The 24309-nt window shown below is 37.0% G+C and overlaps 1 protein-coding gene across 1 annotated transcript; it reads right to left on the reverse strand.

The window, feature by feature from the left end:
• Positions 1–280: 280 nt before the first annotated feature.
• DAZL (deleted in azoospermia like) lies at positions 281–17999 on the reverse strand. Its single transcript, XM_019024866.2, is given in 12 exon segments — positions 281–2198; positions 5525–5623; positions 7128–7241; positions 8006–8056; positions 8788–8859; positions 10230–10369; positions 10467–10530; positions 10969–11020; positions 11564–11655; positions 11929–12075; positions 17918–17956; positions 17958–17999. Coding segments are annotated over 12 exon segments (951 nt in total). The 5' UTR covers positions 17985–17999; the 3' UTR covers positions 281–2144.
• Positions 18000–24309: the final 6310 nt, after the last annotated feature.

Consider the following 24309-nt stretch of genomic DNA (forward strand, 5'->3'; position numbering starts at 1 on the left):
ACGCGGACAGTAGACAAAATGTTTCATAGGGTCCAAACTGAGAGGGATCTTAGCCATGAGATAGCAGAGTCAGATGTGTTCATCAGCATTCCTACTCGGCACTGCTGTTCATGCATCTCTTAAATTTCTCTTTGTACCTGAATTTGCTTTTATGACCTAACTTTGCCAGATCAGTAAATTGAACTTTATACTTTTGCATTTTAAGAATCTAAATCTTGTTACACAGTTCCCACCCAACTCCCCACCATTTTAGATTATTACATCAGAATGCTAAAAACACTTTTGAAGAAAAAAAGTTTTTATTCATGTATGCAAAGACAGTATCAGCAATAGGCAGAAGCATATTTCTAAGTTTAGAATTAATTTTCCATTTTGAAAGGTTCAGGACTTTATCTTTTTTACCCTTACTCTTTTAAATGCTTCACTCCAACAAAGACAAAAATTTATTCCCTTACTTTTCCTTAAGGTCATATTGGAATAATTAGAAGTAGCTCTTTAGAATATAGATATCATTTATAGTAAGCTGGAGATTTAATCACAGAATGATATGTGTCAGAATGTTATAGCACCAAAAAAACTACAGATCATTTTTAAATGGACAAATTCATAGTGCTTTCAATTTCTGAGGTGTAATAAAGCTCTCTTGGGAATTCTAAAGTTAAAAGACTCTCTCCTTCAGATTCAGAATGAAAATTTTAAGGAATTATAGACCCTGGGGGCACTAGTAATATGGCTCATAGTAACTACATTAAGTTAGAGTTTCTACGTTTTAGGGAAGAAGTCATTGAAAGAAGGGCCAGAAAGCCGCTTTAAACTCATGTCCATGGCAGATCAAATGGTACTGATACAACTTTTTCCCTTAGAAAGGTATTATATCCCATTGCTACCGTTCCAGGGTTTGGCCCTTGAACTGCTCTGCTCATACAGCTACTTTCATTCTTTATATCACCAGTTCTAGAAGCAAATCTCCTCAAAGACTAGTGACAAAGGCTGGAAACGAAAGACTGTGGGTATAGCAAAAGGGCTCTGGTGCTCTAGCCGTTTGTCACAATGTAAAATGAAGACACCAGCTAATCTAGAAACAATGCTAACTTTTAACTCTAGCACATTCTTAAGATATACTTATTAAACAACTTTTGTGGTTTAGAAATAACCAAAACTAACTACTTTGACTCTTCTGGACATATTTTACTTTACAAAAGGAAATATAACAGACTAAATCTATTTATAGCAAGTAACTAATATTTCAATGTTTTTATGAAAACAATTCCCTTCAGATACTCTGATTAACCTCTAAGTGACATAAAAAAGTTGCAGCATTCTTTAATACCAATATTTTGCACAGTGTGACATACAGCCAAGTTTAGCATTTCAAAGAAAAAAGTTTTTACAAAAAAGAAGAATGGTGACTCATTGAGAAGCTTATGTACCTAGTAAAGTTTAGTTTGTCTTGGATTCTTTAAAAAATTAGGCCCAGAATTTTAGTTATCCTAATTACTATCCTAATCAAATAGGATATATATGTGTGGATTCTAGATAAAAGATAAAATATTTTGAATAAACATATGACCCACTGATTGGACTGTTTGCTTTGAATCTGTTTTGCTGGGTTTAGATAAGAAGACTTCAATAAAGCTAACTATATATTGAGTTCCACTGATTAAAAATGCAGTTTTAAAAATTTTGCTTTTGTGGTAAATTTCTAGAGAAATCATAAATGCAAAGCTCAATACTGTAAATACTGTACCGTTCACAGGTACTTGTTGGAGAAGTGAAATGTTTGTATTCAGACCAACAAAATTCTGACCTTTCAAAATAGGTTTTTAAAAACATTTTTTTGAAAATCAGTATTTGCTTTTAAACACTTAAAATGCCAATTTTTTAAAAATCCTTGCAGATAAATCTTAGTTCCTTTCAGTCTCAATTATTTTTTTACTTTCAACTATATTTCAACACAGAACCAATTTCTAAATAAACATCTAATGAAGAACAGTTTAAGATAAAACTAGAGAGTCTAATAATACAACTTATACACAAAGTTTGAGTGTGATTTACCAAAATTCAGAATTTCTATAATAGTGGAAACCTTTTAGCTTAATATTCAAAACCAGCAACTTCCCATGTAACTAGATAAGCCAGGAGGATCAAACAGATTTAAGCATTGCCCGACTTCTTCTAAAGTGATGCACTCTTTTATCCTGGAAAAGATAGAAAGAGTCCTTTTACTTTACTGAAAATTTCTGATTACTACTATAGATCTGAAAGTTGTCAAAAACTTAAACCATTTGTTTTGGGTTTAAACATTATAAATAATGAGAAAAAAGATTCTTCTTTTTGAGAAGCATTCTTGAACACTGGGATAACATATATACCAGGATGGCTAGTTTTATTAAAACAGTTTAGTTAAAAAAGAAATCAATTTGAAAAAAAAGAAACCCCAGTAAACTCAGAAATAACAGGACTTAGACTCAATATCATTTTATGTACTTAATTAATAATTTTGCAGTAATGTCCCAAAGACAGCTGGTAGAAAATGTAATTCTAAAAAATACTGTTTTCACTGACTGAACTGCATCTAATAGGAACCACGGCTTGTGAACAGCTCTCCAATCTGAAATTTCATGTTTTTAGGTTAAAAGATGTAAGTTTTGGCATTTAAAGACATATCATTAACCTGTGAAGATGTATTATTCTTTAGAGAGAAAGAGAAAAATTTAAAATACATGCAAAACTTTCTTTTCACTCTATGTTGCCTACAGATGTGCAGAGAGAAAAAGGTGAGAGGCCTTAAAAGGAGAAATGGGACTAAGCAAATGAGTAATAACATAATAGCATTTTATTTTCTACAAAGTTAACTGTGCCCTTTTCCTAGGACCTCAGTTTCACTGTCATATAAATAAAAGTGGCTTCTGGAAGTTACCTAATCTGTCAAAAGAGTGATATCCTATTTAAGTTAAAATCTAGAAAACTGGTCACCAACATGTATCTTCACAGGTCACGCAGGAAACAAGATTATGAAGGGACTACAGAATCAAGACAATGAAGAGTGGAATTAGCTATGGAAATAGTAAATACATTCAAAAATACCTCATGCATTCAAATTCAATACAACAACATGCAGTCAATCAAAATAGGTCTAGATGTCAGACAACTGCAGGATGCCAACTTCTGATTCCTCTCCCAAACAAGCAGAAAACTCTGGGAGTTTAAAGGGAGTCTTTTGTCTAATACCAGGTGAGAACTCAAGTTTCAAAACTCCTTCTGGGCTGGGCATGGTGGCTCATGCCTGTAATCCCAGCACTTTGGGAGGCTGAGGTAGGAGGATCACTTGAGCCCAGGAGTTCAAGACCAGCCAGGGGCAATATAGTAAGATTCTGTCTCTTAAAAAAAAAAAAAATCTTTTTAACTAGCCAAGTGTAGCGGTGCATGTCTGTAGTCCTAACTATTTGGGAGGCTGAGGCAGAAGGATCCCTTGCGTCAGGAGTTTGAGGTTGTAGTAAGCTGTGATTGTTACACTGCACTCCAGCCTAGGTGACTAAATGAGGTCACCTCAAAAAAACAAAAAACCACAGAAGACTATCTTCTGCTTTGAAAATCATTTAAGTACTACTGTAGACACCTATGTAATCATCAGAACTTTGGGCAAAGTAAGCCGATGTACAATTCCAGTTCCTTCTTTTCTAAATTATACTATCTATGTAGAATGAAGCAACAAGAGAACAAATGTCAACTTTAAGTATGTTTACTCCCTGTTGCGAAGATGTTAAGAACTTAATTCTGCTATACGGCTCTACTCTTCTACATTATACATGAGATCCATAATAATAACCCCTTAAAAAGGCTTAAGCTTCATCCTATATCCATTCACAGATGAAAAAAAAGCTAGTCTACTTTCTACTTTCTGTTTTAAGACACAAAGTGATGGTTAAACATTTCCTTTCGAATGTAAAGTGTGTAGCCAGTTTTGACAAATTCTGGCAGTTCCACTGAAGGTTAAATATGACTTAGCAATTCCATTCCCAAGTATATACGCAAGAGAAATAAGAACACATGTCCATGTAATAACTTGTACATGAATGTTCACAGCATTATTTCTAATAGTTAAAAAGAGGAAATAATCCCAATGTCTTTAACAGATGAATGGATAAACAGAATGAATAACAGCCACAAATAAAAAGAAATGAAGTTCTGATACGTGCTAGAATATTGATGAACCTTGAAAATATTATGCTGAGTGAAAAAACCGGTCACAAAAGGCCACATTATGTATGATTCCATATACATGAAATGTCCAGGACAGGAGAATCCTTAGAGAAAGTAAGTAAATTAGTGGTTGCCTAGGGCTGCACAGGATGGGGGAAAATAGCAGGTGACTGCTAAGGTAGGGGGGTGATTTTTGGGGTGATTTAAGTATTCTAAAATTGATTGTGGTCATGGTTACACAACTTTGAATATATGAAAAACCAGTGAAATGCAAACTTTAAATAGGTAAATTGTATTAGTGGTATCTCAATTATATATTTCAATAACCTATTATTTAAAAAACACCTTCCCTTTACTAACCGTAATATTTCTCTCCCATTGGACTGACCAAGTTATTTTCCTATACATAGACTTAGAACTACAGGGACCCAGAAACCTTTAGTCCTGTACCTTCTCATTTTAGACTTGTAAAAACTGGAGTCTTAATAAGATTTATCTATCCAACATGGATAGACGGCGGGATCAGAAATCAGATTTTTCTGGAATTCAACTACCCACATTCTCTTCCACTTTACCAACTCTGTCTGAATCAACCTCCAATTCTTTCTACTCAACATTTTACTGCTTCACTTTACCCCTTTTCTCCCTTCACACTGTTCAGGTATATCTTCTGAGTAAACCATTTCTTTTCTTCTCTATAGTCCAATATGCATGTATTTTTTTTTTTTTGAGACAAGGTTGCCCAGGCTGGAGTACAGTGGCACAATCATGGCTCAATGCAGACTCAACTTCCCAGGCTCAAGCAATCCTCTTACCTCAGCCTCCCTCTGGAGTAGCTGGGACTACAGGCATGCACCACCACAACTGGCTAAGTTTTGTATTTTTTGTAGAGATGGGGTTTTGCCATGTTGCCCAGGGTGGTCTCGAACTCCTGAGCTCAAGCAATCCACCCATCTCAGCCCCCAAAAGTGCTGGGATTACAGGCGTGAGCCACTGCACCCAGCCAAGATCTGCTTTCTGCATCTAAAATTTTCTTTTACTATTTGGTCAAGCCAGTCAACTAACTCTTCTCTAGTTAACCCTTTCAATTACAAATTTCTGCTGAAGGATTCTTCCCTAAAGATAACTACATTATGTCAAGGTTCAGCAGCAGAAAATATACTGCCAGGTAAAACCCACTCTGGTTTACTGTGTTATAGTCAAATGCCAACAGTTAATTAAATGCTCTAAGAAATCTCAAAATACATATACCACAAGGAAAACAGATACTTTAAAGCTAACAAGTGTGCTTTTTAATTGTGCATAACTGTTATATTCATACCTTGAAGTAGTCATCTTGAGTAACAACAGAGTTTCTCAGTCTGTTCTCTGGATTAAACAGACAAGATACCACCGTTTGTATGCTTCGGTCCACAGATTTCTGAAACACAGAAGTTTTCAGTAATGTAAAGACGACTCTTTCACTCACTCTTAGTAAGGGTTTTTTTGTGATAGTCTAATGAACATATTACTTTATTTCTAAAGAAATGCAAAAAATGCTAAAAGAGACTGGGAGTGGTGGCTCACGCCTGTAATCCCAGCACTTTAGGGAGGCCAAGGCAGGAGGATTCCTGCCTCCTCCTGAGGTCAGGAATTCAAGACCAGCCTGGCCAATATGGTGAAACCCCGTCTCTACTAAAAAAATACAAATATCAGCTGGGCATAGTGGCGGGTGCCTGTAATCCCAGCTACTCAGGAGGCTGAGGCAGGGAGAATTGCTTGAATCCAGGAGGTGGAAATTGCAGTGAGCCAAGATCACACCACTGCACTCCAGCCTGGGCAATACAGCAAGACTCTGTCTTGGGAAAAAAAAAAAAGAAATTCATAAAAATGTGATTCATAATTCTTACCACGTATCACTCAATATGCAAGTTTTCTGACAATCAAAGATTTTAGAACCTTAGTGACAGAATACTGGTTTAAAAAGCTGAATTTGTTAAATCCCTAAGTGAACTCCAATGTTTCAAGAAAAAATACTCAGGACAAAACCTGACAATTACACTGTAAGCTATTTTAATATTTATTCGCATTTTAAAATCGAGTATCAAATGAAGGAATTTACACTCCAATGGGACTTCAGTGTTATACATATTACCAACACATCAACTACTTCCACACTCCCGCTCATTTAAGAGAACATATGTGATTCAAGAGTGATAGTATTATTATGGAAATTTGCTCTAATAATAAAAAGAAGAAAGAACCCTGCCTAATTCAATATTTGAATAATTATTACTGACTTCACCACTGTTGGGAACTATTGCCATATATGTTACAGAGAGAATGCCGTAAGTAATGTGTTTCACTGTTTAAGTAAATATCAAAATTATAAAAGAAAAGGTACATGTAATTCGTACCAATTCCTCTTTTGAAGAGTAGAATTCTTGAGGAAACGTTCCCATAACATTCTGCCAAATCCTATTAGTATAGTATTTATTGAAGTATGGTTTTTAAAAAATAGTGGAACTGGAATATAGGAAAGGACTGCTGAATCAGAAACTTTATGTATACATTGAAAATTTGGGCTATCTGAAATTTCACCAACCTTTACATTAACTGCTGAATATTAGTCAATTATTTAAGATCTATAATTTATGGCTCCTATCTTGCCCAGGGTGGTCTCGAACTCCTGAGCTCAAGCAATCCACCCATCTCAGCCCCCAAAAGTGCTGGGATTACAGGCGTGAGCCACTGCACCCAGCCAAGATCTGCTTTCTGTATCTAAAATTTTCTTTTACTATTTGGTCAAGCCAGTCAACTAACTCTTCTCTAGTTAACCCTTTCAATTACAAATTTCTGCTGAAGGATGATTGCTTCTCAAAAAACCATTATTAAAACTAGAAAAAATAGATATGAAATATATATAAACAAAATTAGATGTTTGCCTTTTGTGGGCCATTTCCAGAGGGTGGAGTAGCTTCATGAACTGAACATTCATTTGGCACAACTTCAGCTCCTGGATCAACTTCATTACAGTGGTAGTTAACAGCTGAATAAGCCTATATTTAAAATAATGAAAGTGTAATTAAACAGATATACAGATACGTTTAAAAGCCACTTATTCTTCAAAAAGCTGAGCTGGTATCAAAAGTTTCAATGTAGGTTGTGTTGAAATTCAATTATATTATTTCAAACACTTTGTTTTAAATGAACAGTTGAAATACAGTAAGGCAGCCTTCTGTTTTAAAATGTCTTTAAGGCATCAACATAATCAGAAGTAGAAAAACTCTAAGAAACTAATGTAGTAAGGGAGTGTTTGAGAATTTTAACACTTATTATATCCTTCAAATTTCCAATCCTGATGAAAGACAGCAGCTTGGGTGTTTTAGACGTAATACTCTTGTTTTATTCCTATTTTTATTTAACAGTAATTAACAGCAAAACATTTCTGTTCCTCTTCAACAGTTTTTTTTATGGCTGGTAAAGCCAGAGGCAGAGTCTAGGCAGATACATGCTAATTCTAAAGCCACATTAATACTACCTTTCCTGAATTATATAGTCTATCAACAAGTAACTGAACACTTCTCATTATGTGGACCAGCCATTGCTTAAGCACACAAAAACCTGAGAGAAGAAGGCACTGTTGCTCCCATGAGAGTTTCTAACTGGGTTAAAAAGAAAGTAACAAAATGTAACACATTAATATAAAAAACTATTTAAAAATATAGGCATATATGACATGGAAAACAATCAAGAAATATAGTTAAACAAAAAAAAATACTTTAAAATAACAGGAATTATATGTTTGGCTAATTCACTTTACCGGAGGCACAACATAGCTCCTTTGCTCCCCAACAGGCCACTGTGGTGGCATCTTAAAAAAAAAAAAAAGGAAACCAAAATTATTCAAATATTCCTACACATTTTCAAAAACACATGAGATACACAATATTGAAGTACTTATCATGCTGGCTCCTTTGTTGTTATAATAAAAGAAACAGAATGAAAAAAAAGTACTTTATGTTTCTAATCCCTGATGTTCTTGTTACTTCCATATATAAAACCTCACCTTTTTCCCAATTTTCTGGAGTTGGCATTGTGGAAATCTCAGAGATATTAGTTCCTTGAATTTATTACCATAGATATGATTATGGGTCATAGATACAGTCATATCTATGTAAAGAGACTCAAAAGAACTACTATCATGAAGCAGTCAGCTAAAATAAAAATACAATTTGAATTCTGTGCTCTAAGAATTGGATAATTTTATTTCACTCTATCTCCCTAAAAAATTGATGAAAGTCCGTCTGGCTGTTTCGGCTATTTGACAGCAAAGATGAAAAAATACATGCTGAAATACAGAAGGGGACACCGAATCTCATAAAACTGTTGTAGAGAAAAGTTATTGCTAAGTATATCCCTGTCAAAATATTATTCCATTACTTCTAAATAATAAAGAGGTCTTAATTCTAGACAAACTTTTTTCTTAAATTTTAGGTACATTTCACTAGTTTAAAATGACAAACCATTCAGACAATTTGTATAAACAAGTTAAAGGCCTCAATAAAATCTGAAAGTAAATCATTTTACTCCCTTTTAAATTACCTGATAATTATATACAGGCAACTGATATCCAGTGATGACCTGAACTGGTGAATTTGGGTAAGTAGGATATGCCTGAAAATCAAGTTTACAGAAAGAATGAATAATATAAAACATTTTTTAAAATTAGAAAGAAATATTATTCCCAATATAACAAAAATATGAAAACTTTTAAAATATTTTTCTATATATGACATTGCAGAATTCTAAATGAATGACTGACTTTATGAAGAAAGAAATATTCTCTGTCAAGTGTTACCCTTTGGGTGGGGAGGGGGAACAGACAAATGACAAAAGAAGTGACTATTTCAACAGGCAAAGTTTATGTTATTTATATTGTGTACTTATTCCCACCCAGAAGTTATTTTTTATACTGGTGATAAGCCTCTATTCAGATAGACTTCAATGTAAGTTAAATTAATACATTTGCTATTTCTTTGTCAAAATACCTCTAGACAGTTTTGTGTTTGACAATATTACAGGGTAATATGTAGTCCTCCTACAGATGCTATGGCTTTTTCTGCACTTCATTTCGAAGAACTAAGGGCTGTATATAATCCAAAACTGGAAAAGAGACAGTATAATGTCTTATATTTTTCAATAAATAGCTACTGATTGAAAACATATAGGTGGCAGCATACACGAATACACCCAGATGCAGTAATGACTCACAGTAAATGTTAGAAACAAGTAGGGCTTTTTTTTTTTTCTAGCCACTGTTCAGAAAAGGAGAAAGAAGAAGAGGTATACCCTACACATTTCAAGTACATGGAAAATGTCAATGAATGAAAGACACTGAAGAACTATTTCACTCCTATTTTGCTACTTTATTTTCCAGCAAAGACAATGTCTTTTAAACTAAATCGTTAAGTAAAATGAACTAAGAAGAAAATGTTATTTACCACCAATAAGTGATAGTATGTCAAATCCTACTTTAAATATCAAAGTAACCAAGATCAGAGAAATTATATGCCAGAAACTCACAGGATTTATATAGTAAAACACATCAGAAATCTACCCATTCCAGAACCAGAATATATCCAGAAGTCAGCAATTTATATGAGGAGGCATCTGGAAATCATCGCAAATAAAGAATAGCTAGATGATTTGCTAACCTTAGAGAAGAATATACTAGACAGACACATAACGATAGCTGCTTTCAAATGCTTTAGGAACTAGTTATATGGGGGGAAAAAGGAAGAGATTTCTTCATGTGTCTACAGAGGTCATTTCTAAGATAAAGACAAAGTATACAGAAGATCTTTAGCTCATATAAAGAACAACACTAAGAATAAGAAATTTCTAACAAAAGTAATAAATTTCCCATCACTCAAAGTATTCAAATAGGGATGCCATTACCACCTACTATGGAAATTGGATGTAATTCCACAGAAGGTACGATGACTACAATAAACAAGAGAATAGGAACGTTAAGCAATTCTTACCTGAACATACTGAGTTATAGGATTCATCGTGGTTGTGGGCTGCATATAAGTTTCAGTGTTTGGATTAGTCCAGACATTCTGAAACTGTGGTGGAGGAGGATGATTAAAAACCAAAGGACGTGGCTGCACATGATAAGCACCTTTTTAAAAAGCAAAAGAAAAGGCCTATTTTTAGTTCTTTGAAAAGCTACACAATTTCTTTTCTGTTTGAAAAGAACAATTTCTTTTTGTACTCACATAAATTTTGTTTCCTGATTGCAGGGCCCAGCTTCAGCTTTTTACCATGGAAATTTATCTGCGACTGAAAATAAAACAGTAACAAAACTAGAATCAATTTTCAAGTCTTTACTTCCAAGACTTGGGTGAACACCTAAAGTCTTCTAAAATTCCTATTATCATAGAAGATCAGTGATAACTACACACCAAATTAAAATTTGTCATCATGAAGCTACCTTACCCTTATTTCTCTAATCAGTGTCAAGAGGCATCAAGTGAAAGTTGATCAAAAACTTTTCATCACCCTGCCCTGTCTCCAACCCTTCCTGTCTGTAGTTCATGAACCTAGGTGCCCAGTCAAAAATAAACAGGTTCAAACAAGTTATGTGAGATTCCTCTAAGTTTGGATTTTTTTGACCAGAAAGTGTATCGTCTTCCAAATTTTACACAAGACTGAGTATATCACTTGACACTAAACATTGTATCAATGAAACAAATGAGATTTTTCTATTAGATTACTTACTTCTACTATCTTCTGCACATCCACGTCATTAAAAAATGAAACAAATCCATAGCTATAAAGGCAGATAAATGAAGTATAAAATCACCATCATACAGTACATGGTTCAGAACTTCTACTATATACGGAAGTGATCATGACTAAAATATGAATAATATACTATGCTAAATATTTAAGATGTACATGACAGATCCTCTACAAATACTGCTTTTTCTTCATCTGAACTATGTCAAAATGTGCTAACATTAGGGTAGTGTGAAAACTTTATTGATTAACAAAGAATTCATATCCATGAACCTGAATTTAACTTACTATCTAAGACAAGGTGGTTAAAATTAAGATACTGTGCAATGTATGAAGAAAACAATTCTTTGAGAAAACTGATTAATTCATTTGTATGAAATAAAGATTGAAGATATTCAAAAACAAACATTAGAAAAATGATTAAATAAAAGAGCTGGCAATAAACTTTTATCCTCTACATGAAAGAAATTAACACAGCAACAAATTTATATAAGTGTCAGAATACCAATTTTGAAGTCTTCTCTGATACTCTATACGTGGCTAGAGTTCAGATATTTTTGATAAAATTACTCACCCTTTGGACACACCAGTTCGATCAGTGATTATCTTCACTTCTTTCACTGAACCATATCTAGCAAAGAAGCTTCTAATCTCAGTTTCATCCATCTATGGAAAAGAATTGAACTTCAAGAGTAAAAATTCAGCATTCAAAAATTTTAATTTTACTAAAAGAAGGTTCGATGATGTGACAATTTCTCCCCCATTTATCCCCAAATGACCAGTAGCTCTTTGTCAAAGATATTTTTAGTACCTATGGGTCAAATGTAAAACCAATTCTAAACCTCCATGAAGTACAAAAAAACCTTAAGTTTGTAACAGGGCCCAAATCCCATTATTCATAATGCATTTCAAGGTAAAAATGAGGTATGAATACAATACCCTAACATCAATTCCTCCAACAAAAACAGTGTTTGGCATGATTTTGCCTTCTGGTAAAATATAGCCTTGGCTGGTTGCAGCTGATGAGGACTGGGTGCTGGCCTCTCTGGAGATGGTTGAGTTTGGAGTTTCAGGATTTGCAGTAGACTGTAATTTGGAAAGTAGACATCATAATTAGATACACAGGAAAAACCTATACATAATGTGAAATATAATTTTTGTATTTTAAGTATAAAATATTTTATATAAATTACTTTCATTCTAAGTTAGTTCAGGCTCAGGATTTAAACTTATCAGAGTAGATCAGCATGGAATTTTAACAAAAGGATATAGTACTTTTTTTTTTTTTTTTTTGAGACAGAGTCTCGCCCTTGTCACCCAGGCTGGAGTGCAATGGCGTGATCTCGGCTCACTGCAACCTCTGTCTCCCAGGTTCAAGCGATTCTCCTGCCTCAGCCTCCTGAGTAGCTGGGATTACATGCGCCCGACACCACACCCGGCTAATTTTGTATTTTTAGTAGAGATGGGGTTTCTCCATGTTGGCCAGGCTGGTCTCGAACTCCTGACCTCAGGTGATCCGCCCGCCTTGGCCTCCCAAAGTGCTGGGATTACAGGCGTGAGCTACCACACGCAGCCAGGATACAGTACTTTCTTAAACCCAGTATTGCTCATTACCGAGTCTTGCACAATGCTGTGGAAGAATACTTAGTATTTGTGAAAATACTATGTGAATTACTTAAAAAAAAACAAACCCAAAATTGGAAAGTTCAGATTTGTAAAAATCAAAATTAAAATCATCCTGTTCTATATTCATAAACAACTTTTCATTTTACTGAGTACACTAATAAAAAGGATGACAAATCTTAAAAAAAAAACTCCAAAAAGCCACATCAAAAAGAAAATAAGCCTCAAAGTTTTAAACCAATTTGTCCTGCTTCGCCTTTTTTAACCAAAATTAACATGAATTTTTACAATTTTAACTCTCTCTGTGTTAGTATGCCTGCTTTACTTTGGAAATGGATCATGGAAACATTATTTGCTCACATGTCACAGCTCCTTCTAAAAAAAGGATTATAATCCTCTTCCCTAATGCTAGGGTGTTCAAATCATTTTTTGAAACAACATTTTTCTTCCTAACACCAAATCAGTCCCCCTGATAATTCTAATTTTCACAGTAGGCAGATATAAATGATACCATCTTTATTTTCAGATAAAGAAACACATACATATAACTCATTTTTTCTGGATTTTGATCAAAACTGTCTTTATTCTTTCCGCAGTAGACTCTAAGGCTAATGTAAAATTTTCTGAAGTAGAATTTGTAATATATATGTCAGAGAAGCAATATAGCAGAGTGAAACAAAAATTAATTTAGTCAGGAGATCTAGGTTTATGTCCCTTACAGGTAAGTGGTTACAAGCCACTTACTTGCCAGCTGTGTATCTCTGGGCAAACTGCTTTGAGAAGGAAATGAGATAACATCTGTGAATTCATTTTGTAAAGTATAAAGTGGTATATCAATATAAGTTAGTGTCCTGTTATTTGAATTTATTTTCAGATTTTTTTTCAAGTTTCTTTTTTGGCTTTACTATTTTAGCTGACTGATCTTGAAGATACTTTTAATTAAGAATGAATTGAAACATCAGGAAACTATGAAACATCATTAATATAAAAATCATTGGTGAAGTGCCTGTTGACTACAAAAGGTAACTACAAAAGGCTGCAAAAGAGAAAGCTATTACACATATACCTGTCTGAAAGAAAACAAGACAAAAGAAAGCAACTGTTATCTTTTTGAAAAGCACAGTAATTTTATAGGAATAACAAAGTAGAGTTCCTGCTTTGTTAATTAGATGCTAGAAGTTACTGATTCTACACAGCTTTAATAGAGATGAAATCTAAATTGTCAAATCAACTAAAGCTGAGTTTATTGCTTTTCTCTATTCGTTTGTGCTTATACTTGCTATTTTGGGTTTGTAAACAATTCCTAATTCTTTCTTTTAATAGTGTTATTTCATGACAATGATGTGGAAGAAAAATTTAAAAACTATTTCTAAAGTTTTTCCTTTCTAAAAATGTCTTACCTTGTTTTTCTAAATGACATTAAGCTGCGTATCTTGAACTATTAGAAACCTGATTAGATTTCCCCCTACAGGCAATTTACCAATCCCTTCTCAGTTCATTCAGAAATCCCAAACAGAATAAAACAAAACAAAATAAATTCTGAAATTCTTGTAGTTTTTTCTCCTTTTCAATTCCCCCTTGATTTGTGGATGAACTTTGGATATGTTTTTCTTTGATAAACAAGCTATATATACAGTATTGTCTCTGCATCACAGTGTTTGGATGTATTTTAATTTAGAAGTGTAACATCTGGCAGAAAACTGTGTCAGATTATAAGAGGTTATGATAATGCATTGATTCTCAACTGGGGAAGATTTTTGAGCCCTGGGGGCATTTAACAAAGTTTAGAGATTGCTTGTCACAACTGAGGTGTATTCCTGGCATCTGATGGGCTGAAGGCCAGGAATACTACTGCACTTCCTACAACGCAAAGAAAGCTTCCTACAACAAGGAACTATTTGGTCCAAAATTTGAATAGGGTGTGGTTAAGAAACCTTGTGACAGTGCCACAAGAATTGAGGAGGAAAATTATTGTTTGGGAAGAACCTGATTTCCATTGTTCAGTAAAGTAAGTCTTTTCAGGACCTCAGTTTCCTTGCTTGAAAATGAATGGTTGGAAAAGATCTCTGGTGTCTCTTCTAATTCTCATACCCTATACAAGAGTAAAACGGATACTTGGCGACAACAGTAGTTTGGTAAAGAGGAAAAGAGGCATTTGATATTATAGGAAGTCTGACTTTGGCTTGGATCTTACAAACTGGCTGCCTGCTTAACTGGAATCGTAAATATAAAATTCATTGGATCACTTTAATAGCATAATAACATCTTAAATTAAGGAGGCACCATCATGTCCTAGTTCTCAGCCAGCAGGTGGCGCTCAAAGCTAACAAAGTAAGCAATGTACTTCATTTTTACCACGGCTTGATTAGCAGGGATTATTAAATTCCTACTGTATTTATACATAATTATAATGTATATATAAAAATCCACAATCAATAGACAACCTTTGGTGAAACCGTGGCCAAAAATATAAATGAATGCTTAGGATAAGCAAAAGCTTAATTTTAAAGAAAGTACCATCGTAACTCTCAGTAGCATCCTGAAAACAAACTGCATTAAAGAAGTAATTTTCTTAATCATACCTTCAAGTGAGTTGGTGAATTTTGAAATGAGAAATGTTGGAATAGTAAACGGCTGAGCTTCAAGACCATCATATACACAACTCTCATTGTTATTTATAGCAAACATATTCCTTGTTATATTTGGACAACCAAGTGACAAAGACAGCTAAAAGCTGGAAAAAATTATTATTTAAACTCCTGGGATGTCAGCTTCTTTCACGGTATTATCTAATTCAATTACTATATGAACATGAAAGCAAACTGAGATTTATATAAACTGACCAGGAAAAAGGCTATAATTTGTAGTTATCAGAGTTACATTCACACCAATAAGAAGGAACGAATAAAGAGAATGCTAAAATTAAGAAAATATGACATGAAAATCAGACTCAAAACTTTAAGTAAACCCAAGAGTAGATTCTTGGGGATTTGGGGGTGGGGAGGATGAAATTCAAGCAATAAACAATCCTGGCAAAACTAAGCAAGAAAAGGCAAGAAAGCAAAAGGATATATGAGACCTGAGAAATGGGTTATGACCACAGATTATAAAACAATGCTATGCATAAACTCTACAGAAATAAATTTGGAAATCAACGACATGACAAACTTGTAGAGAAATTTAAATTTTTACGAAACAATCTTGAGAAAGAACACCTAATGATACCTGGCTCAGTTTCCGTGGGAGTTTTTTCAACTTGTAAAGAAACAGATAACTTGGGTGTATGTTTGTGTCAGAGAGAGGTGCACATACACACCAGACACCAGAAATAAAGATAGAAAACACAGAAGAAGAGATTAAAAAATTCAAACACTTTTCTTCAATTTTCAAAGAGGAAAAAAGTATTTCTCAACGCATTTTACAAAGCTGAACAGCATATAAGTAACAAAGCCTCATCAAGATGAGCCACCCCTGCCCTCAACGCAAATGCAAAATTCCAGCAGTATATAAAGAATATAGTTTATATTGGAAATGCAAGAATACGTCACAGGATATTGTTACTTTAACTCACCATTGAAAAAGCATTTGATAAAATACAGCATTCATTTTTAAATTATCTAAATATCCAAGTAAAACAGAAATAGACATCTTATTTTCTATCAATCTAATTCTACCCTATCATTAAGCTTAAAGTGAAATACTAGAGTCATCTCCATTGAAATTAGGAATAAGATAAGGGCACCTCCTTATTACCACCATGTATTTTTTTCCACTATGTATGACAAAGGTGAACATTAATACAGTCTTTATGAATCAATAAAAATAAAAATAAAAAGGAAGTTTAAAAAGCTAATGATCGATCAACTTCATTGATGATTTTAAAAAGTGCACATCAACATAGTAAAATATTTTCCAGCTATTAGGTTGACAATTCAAAAAATCCTAATACCTTTCATTGGAAAGGGTGTGGAAAAGAGATCACTCTACACACCATCAGTGGGAAAATACTGATACATGCTTTACACCAAGAGTAGCTTGGAAAAGATGTATCATAATTTGATAGGCGAGGATACTCATCACTATACTAATGAGGGGTGTAACTTAAAATTGTTACCAAAGGGGCAAAGAGCTTTCACCCAGCAATTCCACTTACAGCAATTCATCTCAAGGAATTAATAATACAAGCATGCCAAGATATTTACACAAGGATATTCATAGCATTTTTTTTTTTTGAGACTGAGCCTCCCCCCTTTGTTGCCTAGGCTGGAGTGCAGTGGCACGATCTTAGCTCACTGCAACCTGCCTCCCAGCTTCAAGTGATTCTCCTGCCTCAGCCTCTCGAGTAGCTGGGAGTACAAGTGCGCATCACCACGCCTGGCAAATTTTTCTGTTTTTAGTAGCGATGGGGTTTCGTCATATTAGCCAGGCTGGTCTCGAACTCCTGACCTCAAGTAATCCACCCGCCTCAGCCTCCTAAAGAAAAGACTGATTACAGGCGTGAGCCACCGCGCCCAGCCCATGATAGTATTGTTTTAATATTGAAAAAGTATTCATCATAAGCGAATTCGGTAAAATAATGGTATAATTTTTAACATATACTGAAAATTAAAATTATCTTCAGAATAATGCCCACATCAATTGAAAGATGCAAGTTGTAAAATAGTATTATGCAGCACAGTGTAACTCTTGTAAAAGGTGGCCCATCTATATGCAATGCATGCATAAAAATAATCTAGAAGGTCATACATGTACCAAAATTTAACGGTTATAAGTGTTGGGATTAAGATGGATTGCTATTTTCTTACAGCAATTGTTTTCAAATAAGTAAATATGCTACTTTTATAATCAGAAAAATAATCCAATGAAACAATTCGGATTTAACTCTAAAAATGAAAAGTATTATAATAAATAATTACTTATAACTCAAGGTGATTACTTTTTATTAGCATGGATAACTACATGTTGCACAATTACACATAATAGGTGTTTATTTTAATGTTTATACATGGTAATATAAACTGTGCATAAATTTCCTCCCTGAAGAGACTGAGAATTATCAATGCAGACACACACACAGCATGTAATACGCGCGTTCGTGACTCAGTGGTTGGTCTGCGTGTTCAGAGCTGCATCTTGTGGTGGCGCTGAAGCAACGCTAGGCATTTACCAAACTCACAAAAACGCACACCCAACGCTATCTACCAAATGGACATTTTGTCAAAGGATCCTGGTTTATCGAGAGAGAAAAAACTGTACCCAGAATTTAAAAATTCTAAAATTCTTAATGGTAACTACTGAAACCAACCTCGTGCGGCAAAGATGGCGTCAGGCGAGCTTTTCTGTCTGTCGCCGCCACACGAGGGAGCCGCCATCACCAAGTCCCCAGCAGCGGAGAGGCGCGAGGGGACCAGAGGCACTTCCGGCCCAGCCCCCTCAGCTACAGGGCCATGCCTTCAGGACGCCCCACACCCCACGCTGAGGCCCCCACGAACCCCGCCCACCCCACCAAGTACAGGGACCAGGAGGGAACCACTTCCTAAGGAAGCTCCGGCCCTCGAAGTTTAAGAAGGCAAGTCCCTCAGCAGGCCCGCCGCCATCTTGCGGAGCCACGGGGAGAGCGCGCCAGAAATGAGGCTGGCGGGGCAGAGGCGCGTGGGAGTGGGGGAGAGGCGGAGGCGCGTGGGAGTGGGGGAGGGGCGGGGCGCGCGAGTGGGGGCGGGGTGGGGCAGTCGGGGGTGGGGAACCCGCACCCCAAACCTCTGCCAGTAGAGAACCCGAACCGGGAAATGGGTGCCTCAAGAAGGCCGTGGCCCTTGCACGTGGCCGGCGAGGCAGCGCGTCCTCGGGGCCCACCCCCACCTTGCCACCCTTGGCGTCCCGCGCCTGCCTCTCTGTGTAGGCCGCGCCACTGCCAGGCCGCCTCTCCCCACTCTGTGGGCCATGGCTGTGGTGCGTCCAGGCAGGTGCCCCCCAAACAGGAAAGCCGAGGATGACTTCACTTTCCGACCCTGCAGAGCCGAGTTTCACCCACGAGTGAAGACTCCGCCAGCCTTGCCCCTCGGGCCTCTCCCTCAACTCACCATGATGGCGGCAGGCAGCAGTTCCCGACCGGCTCGAGGAGAAGCAGAGGCTGTGCTTGGCGCACCGCTTCTGGGGCTGCTGTGAGGTCCGCTGGAACCCGCTGCGCGGCTTCGAGTGGTCAAAGGAGCCAAAGATGAAAAGAAAAGGAAAACGAAGAGCGGGTGACAAGGCTGAGGAGCCCCGAAAGGTGGACCGTCAGGCTGAGGAGCGCAGGCGGACTGAGGCGTGGTCCGCGGGGCTCAGGGAGGTGGCTCCTGCGCCGGGTATCGGGGCGCGTGGTATCGGCCTCAGCCAATGGGTGGCAGCGCCCCCGCCCCCTGCGTGGGGGGGCTGCGGGGGACGACGGCGCCCACGCGGCGGGGGCGTAGGGTACGCAGGGTACGCAGCGCGTGTGCGCAGGTCCGGTGCCTCAGTCCCAGGAAGGCGCAGCACTCACATAGACCCACAGACACACACATCACCCCCAAAACACCCTTGAAATAAGTATGCATACTGAAATGTATGGTATAGTTTACAAAAATGATAATCTAATGTGTCTAGGCTGCAGTTTCCAAATGGCTTCTCTAAGGCACAGGGTTAGCGCCATCACTTTTAGCTTCACACTCACCCCAAAATCTTTTTTAAATGCCTACAGAAATAAATCGAAGCAAGTCTGTGGAAAACAGAAGGATACATCAACAGGCCAGAAACTTGGACTCCTTTCTGTCAAGTTTGAGATAGAAGGGGTTGGATGGGAGGAAATGCCAGTTTGACATTCAGGATGTTTGTTCTTTCAAGAAATAGTTACTGAGTGCCTGTGATTGCCAGGTACAGCAGATGCAGGAGTGAACAGAGAAACAGAACATGTCTTTGCTCAGGGATCTTACATTTTAATGGGAGAATTCACCTTCCAGGCCTTACAGGAAGGCGCTAGGCCTGCCTAGAGAATTCTAGAACATTCTTAAAGTCAGAGTACGGGCGTAGAGGAGGAGCGAGCTGTGGGCCAGTTGGTGGAGCCAATCACGTAACTTTGGGAAGCACTGCAGCACCTTAGCTATACATACAGGGCTAAGTAGCTATGACCTTTATCCACAAACTTCACTTCTGTACTGACAGAAAGCATTAAAATGTTACTTTTTGAGCTGGCAAAACGGTGGACTTCTATAACGTGAGCAGTATCTCATTACTAACACCTAGTAATGCGGGATTAAAAAAAAACGTTTTATTTTCAGTATGCAGCTAAACCCATAAGAAAAGAAGGGAAATTCCAAGTACCAAAAATAAACTGAAAACCAGAGCAATGACTTATTCAACTGATTCTTCTCCTGCCCGGGATATGGGGGCTGGGCTGTAGGGCAGCCAGTCATACTAGTTTGCCCAGGACTTACATGATTTTAGCACTGAGAAATTCCTACGTCCCTAAGGAAACCAGAAGGATTGGTCATCCTAGGTGTGGGCAAAGTGTTGTTACTCTCTGTAACTTGAGATCTGGATGTTTAGTGGTAGGAGGTAAGGGCTCAGGGTGGGAGCTGGAACTGAGTACTCTGCAAAACGCCATTGTCCCTAAAATCCTTAGGAAAAGGATGGAGTAGGGAAAATGTGAAACACCCATGGCGAGCAGATGAGGAGGCTTGTCCCATTTCTGGATGAAGAAAATATGTATTTAACTCTGATTAAATTTCGAAACCCTAGACCTGCATTTCATCAAAGTTTGGAGTTTAAATCTATAACATATTATTGGAATCCCCAAGCCAAGAAATGGATCCTCCTACACCATCACCCTCTCTCCTGCCTTAAGAGATCCTAAACATGGGGCATCTAGAATGCCTGGCAGAAGCAAACATAAAACCGACTTGAATGAATGCTTCTGCAACCTAGGCTGAAAAAGATTCTCATAAGAAAATGACCCTTTAATGAAAAGCTCACAATAAAAAATTATACAATACTACTTACCTTGAATAAGAATGGCATACGAAAAAGAAAGTTAAAATGTCAAAAACTAACAGAAGAAGCTTCTTTTGCATTGTGTATACGTGGTTTTTTTTTTTTCTCACAGTTTTTTCTCTCAACTTATTTGGAGTAATGCTCGCGCTCTGGCTCTCTCTCTCTCTATATATATATGTGTGTGTGTGTGTGTATATATTATATTAATTATTATTAATTATTAATTATATTATATTATATTATATTAATTATGTATATATATATATTTTTGAGACAGAGTCTCGCTCTGTTGCCCAGGCTGGAGTGCAGTGGCGCAATCTCGGCTCGCTGCAAGCCCCGCCTCCTGGGTTCATGCCATTCTCCTGCCTCAGCCTCCCGAGTAGCTGGGACTATAGGCGCTTGCCACCAAGCCCGGCTAATTTTGTTTTTGTATTTTTAGTAGAGATGGGGTTTCGCCGTGTTAGCCAGGATGGTCTCAATCTCCTGACCTCGTGATCCGCCTGCCTCAGCCCAAAGTGCTGGGATTACAGGCGTGAGCCAATGCACTCTGTATTTTTAAGTGATTTGTATTACTATTTTAAAATGTAAAGTTAAAATATAAAGCTAATAAATAGCTTTACTCTCTTCTTGAATAATGCAAAGGCCTTTAGGATGTCTTAGCTCTACACACCCTCCCCTCTCTCAGTTTATAAGTTATTCACTATTTTAGTTCTATCCTGGTTTCATCATATAAATTAGACATCGTTTTTTAGACACACCCACATACGTAACAACATTTTGCTTACATTTCTTTGCATATCTCAGATCTTCCTTCTGAATCATTTTCCTTGTGCCTGTAGCAAATTCTTTAGAATTTCCTTGAATGACAGTGTGATGTGGTAAACCCTTGGGTTTTTTTCCACCTGAAATATTTTGATTTTTCCCTGCTGTTTCATGATAATTCTACTGAATATATAATTTTAGGTTTACAAGTATTTTTTTCCCCCTCAGAATATTGAGCATATTACTCTGTTATCTTCTATTTTCTATTGCTACTGAGAAATCTGCTGTCAGTCTTTTTGATGTTTAAGACCAATTTTTCTTTGGTGTTCTGAACTTTCACAATGATGTAAGTAGATGTGGAGTTTTAAAAAATTTCTCCTGCTTAGGAGTTTTAAGACTTTCTGGATTTGTGTATTAGCTCTTAATAATTCTGAACAGTTTCACCCATTTTCTGGTTAAATATTAGCTGGTTAAGGGATTAAACATTATTTGTATTTTATATTTCATAAGTTATTCTTATAATTTACTTTTCTTTAGATCATGAATTTTTCAAAGGTTGGTGCCGTTTTCTTGAAATCGCTTAATAGAAAGAATTTTATCTAAGATCAAAACTGACTGTATCCATTTCAATGTGTTAAGATTAGTGGCATAATTCGTATCAGTTCAGAAATAAATCTCTATATTGCTTCCTATATGGGGGGAGAAGGAAAAAACGCTGGTGTCTTTGAACACCTCTGCCAGTTCTTCTGTGCTCCTAAAACCTACGGCTTTGGAAAGAAGGCTATGTTTGTACAGGCACACTTGAACTTCACTTCTGCAAATCATTTTCAAGATTTTTGTTATATCTGCCCTGAGTCTCTATTATTATTTACCTGTTTTAAAAATTAACTTCTTGTCCTAAACAACAATATTTGCAAGATCAGACTTACTGTTTTAGCTACATTTTTTTAACAATGACATTAAAATAAATACAGAATGATTAGAATTTAAAACAATGTTTGTTTATGCATCACTTCATACCACATTCTCCCAGGGCAGCGAGTAACATAGTTTTGGGAAACACTGGATTAGCAGAACTCTATAGAGCTTTAGATATGCAAACTTAGGCCCAAGGGACTAAAGAGTAGAGTTTCAAATTGTTCTGCCTAATAAATCAGAGTAATCATATTACAAGGGGAGAAACCAAGCAAGACAGGGAAATTGGAAGTCCTGGAAGCTGGAGAAAAGAAGTAACCTTGCAGGTCAGCATGTTAGCTCATGCTTGTAATCCCCACACTTTAGGAGGCTGAGGCCGATGGATCACCTGAGTTCAGGAGTTTGATACCAGTCTAGGCAATGTGGTGAAACCCCGTCTCTACCAAAAATACAAAAAATTAGCTGGGTGTGGCAGTGTGCACCTGTGGCCCCTGCTCCTCAGGAGGCTGAGGTGGGAGGATCATTTGAGCGTGGGAGGTGGAGGTTGTAGTGAGCCAAGATCACCCCACTGCATTCCAGCCTGGGTGACACAGTGAGACTCTGTCTCAAAAAAATAAAATAAAAAATAACCTTGCAAAGTGACAAAAAGTTGGAGCCTGCAGTGAAAGGTATCTGAGTACATTAGAATCATGTGGGGAACTTTAAAAAATTTATATGCCCATGCCTCACCCCAAACCAATTAAATCAGCTGAGGGCAAGGCTCGTAAGTCAGTATGTGTATATATATATATATATATATATATATATATATATATGAATAAATGTTTCTCTAGTTACTCCAGTATGCAGCCATATTTGAAAATCAGTGCTATAGAGCCTTGCTACTCAAAGTGTGATCCTCAGATCAGCAGCTTCACATCACGTGAGTGCTGTAGAATCTCAGGCCCCACCCTAAACCTACTGAATCAGAATCTGCATTTTAACAAGATCTCCAAATGGCTCATTTGCACATTGAAGGTGAAGAAACATTGCCATAGAGAGCACTTGTCATAAACAACTTACCTCCCTGGATTTGAGAATCCTTCACCTTACAAATTAAGAGTCTACTTTCTCAGCCTTTCTTGCAGCTACAGCTTGGGCAGGTGACCTACACAACATCAATGAGATGCAGCCATCCTAAATTTTGAATAGGGGACTAATGATGCCATAATGAAGGGACTGCAGAGAATACTTTCTGGAGAAGAGTATCAACAGCAGCAGCAGCCATGGTATAGGTTAGAGCTGCAATGACTGCTACTGTCAGTTGTGCAAACCATGGTGTACTCAGTGCCAGCTGAGGTTTCTTCACTGGACAAGTTCTGCAGCATGATTTCGTGTGTCATTCCTGGAGACAACCTGGCTCTTTGGTTCATTTTGAGATTCTGTGAGCTAGTTACCCAATAAATTTTAATAAGTTCTTTTCCTGCTTAAACCAGCCAAAACTTCTGTGACTATTGCTTACAACAAAGCTTCTGGACTACATTAGGTGATGAGTGAGGTCAGCCAAACTGCTTTTAAAAAGAAGATTAACAGCTAAAAGATTTATGACTCTTTGCTGTGATTATGTAGCAATGTCCTGCTATTGTGTCCAACCTTTAGTAAGCTTCCAGTACACACACAAATACCTTATGTCAGTGGTGTTTTGCGAGGAGTGTCAAGGACACTCTCCATTGCAGCATGGGACAGGGATAGCATGCTGATCTACAGCAAGATGACCCATAGATGAAAGAATTCAGCAGGAACAGTAGCTTACAGCCAAAAGTGACCTGGAAAAGCAAAAATCATAAGCTCAGTATTCCCAGCAAGATAGAAAGAAATATGTGCTATTTCCATTGCACGTAAGCAGATGTTTAAACCAATTCCATTTAAATCTCAAGGTATGGTGCCTCGTCTTTTATTGGGCCTGCATTCATGTGGTCCAGCATAGCAACACACATCTCATGTACACTTGTGAATACTTGCAGAGACATCTATCAA

This window comes from Gorilla gorilla, chromosome 2, assembly GCF_029281585.2.
Source record: "Gorilla gorilla gorilla isolate KB3781 chromosome 2, NHGRI_mGorGor1-v2.1_pri, whole genome shotgun sequence".
NCBI lineage: Eukaryota > Metazoa > Chordata > Mammalia > Primates > Hominidae > Gorilla > Gorilla gorilla.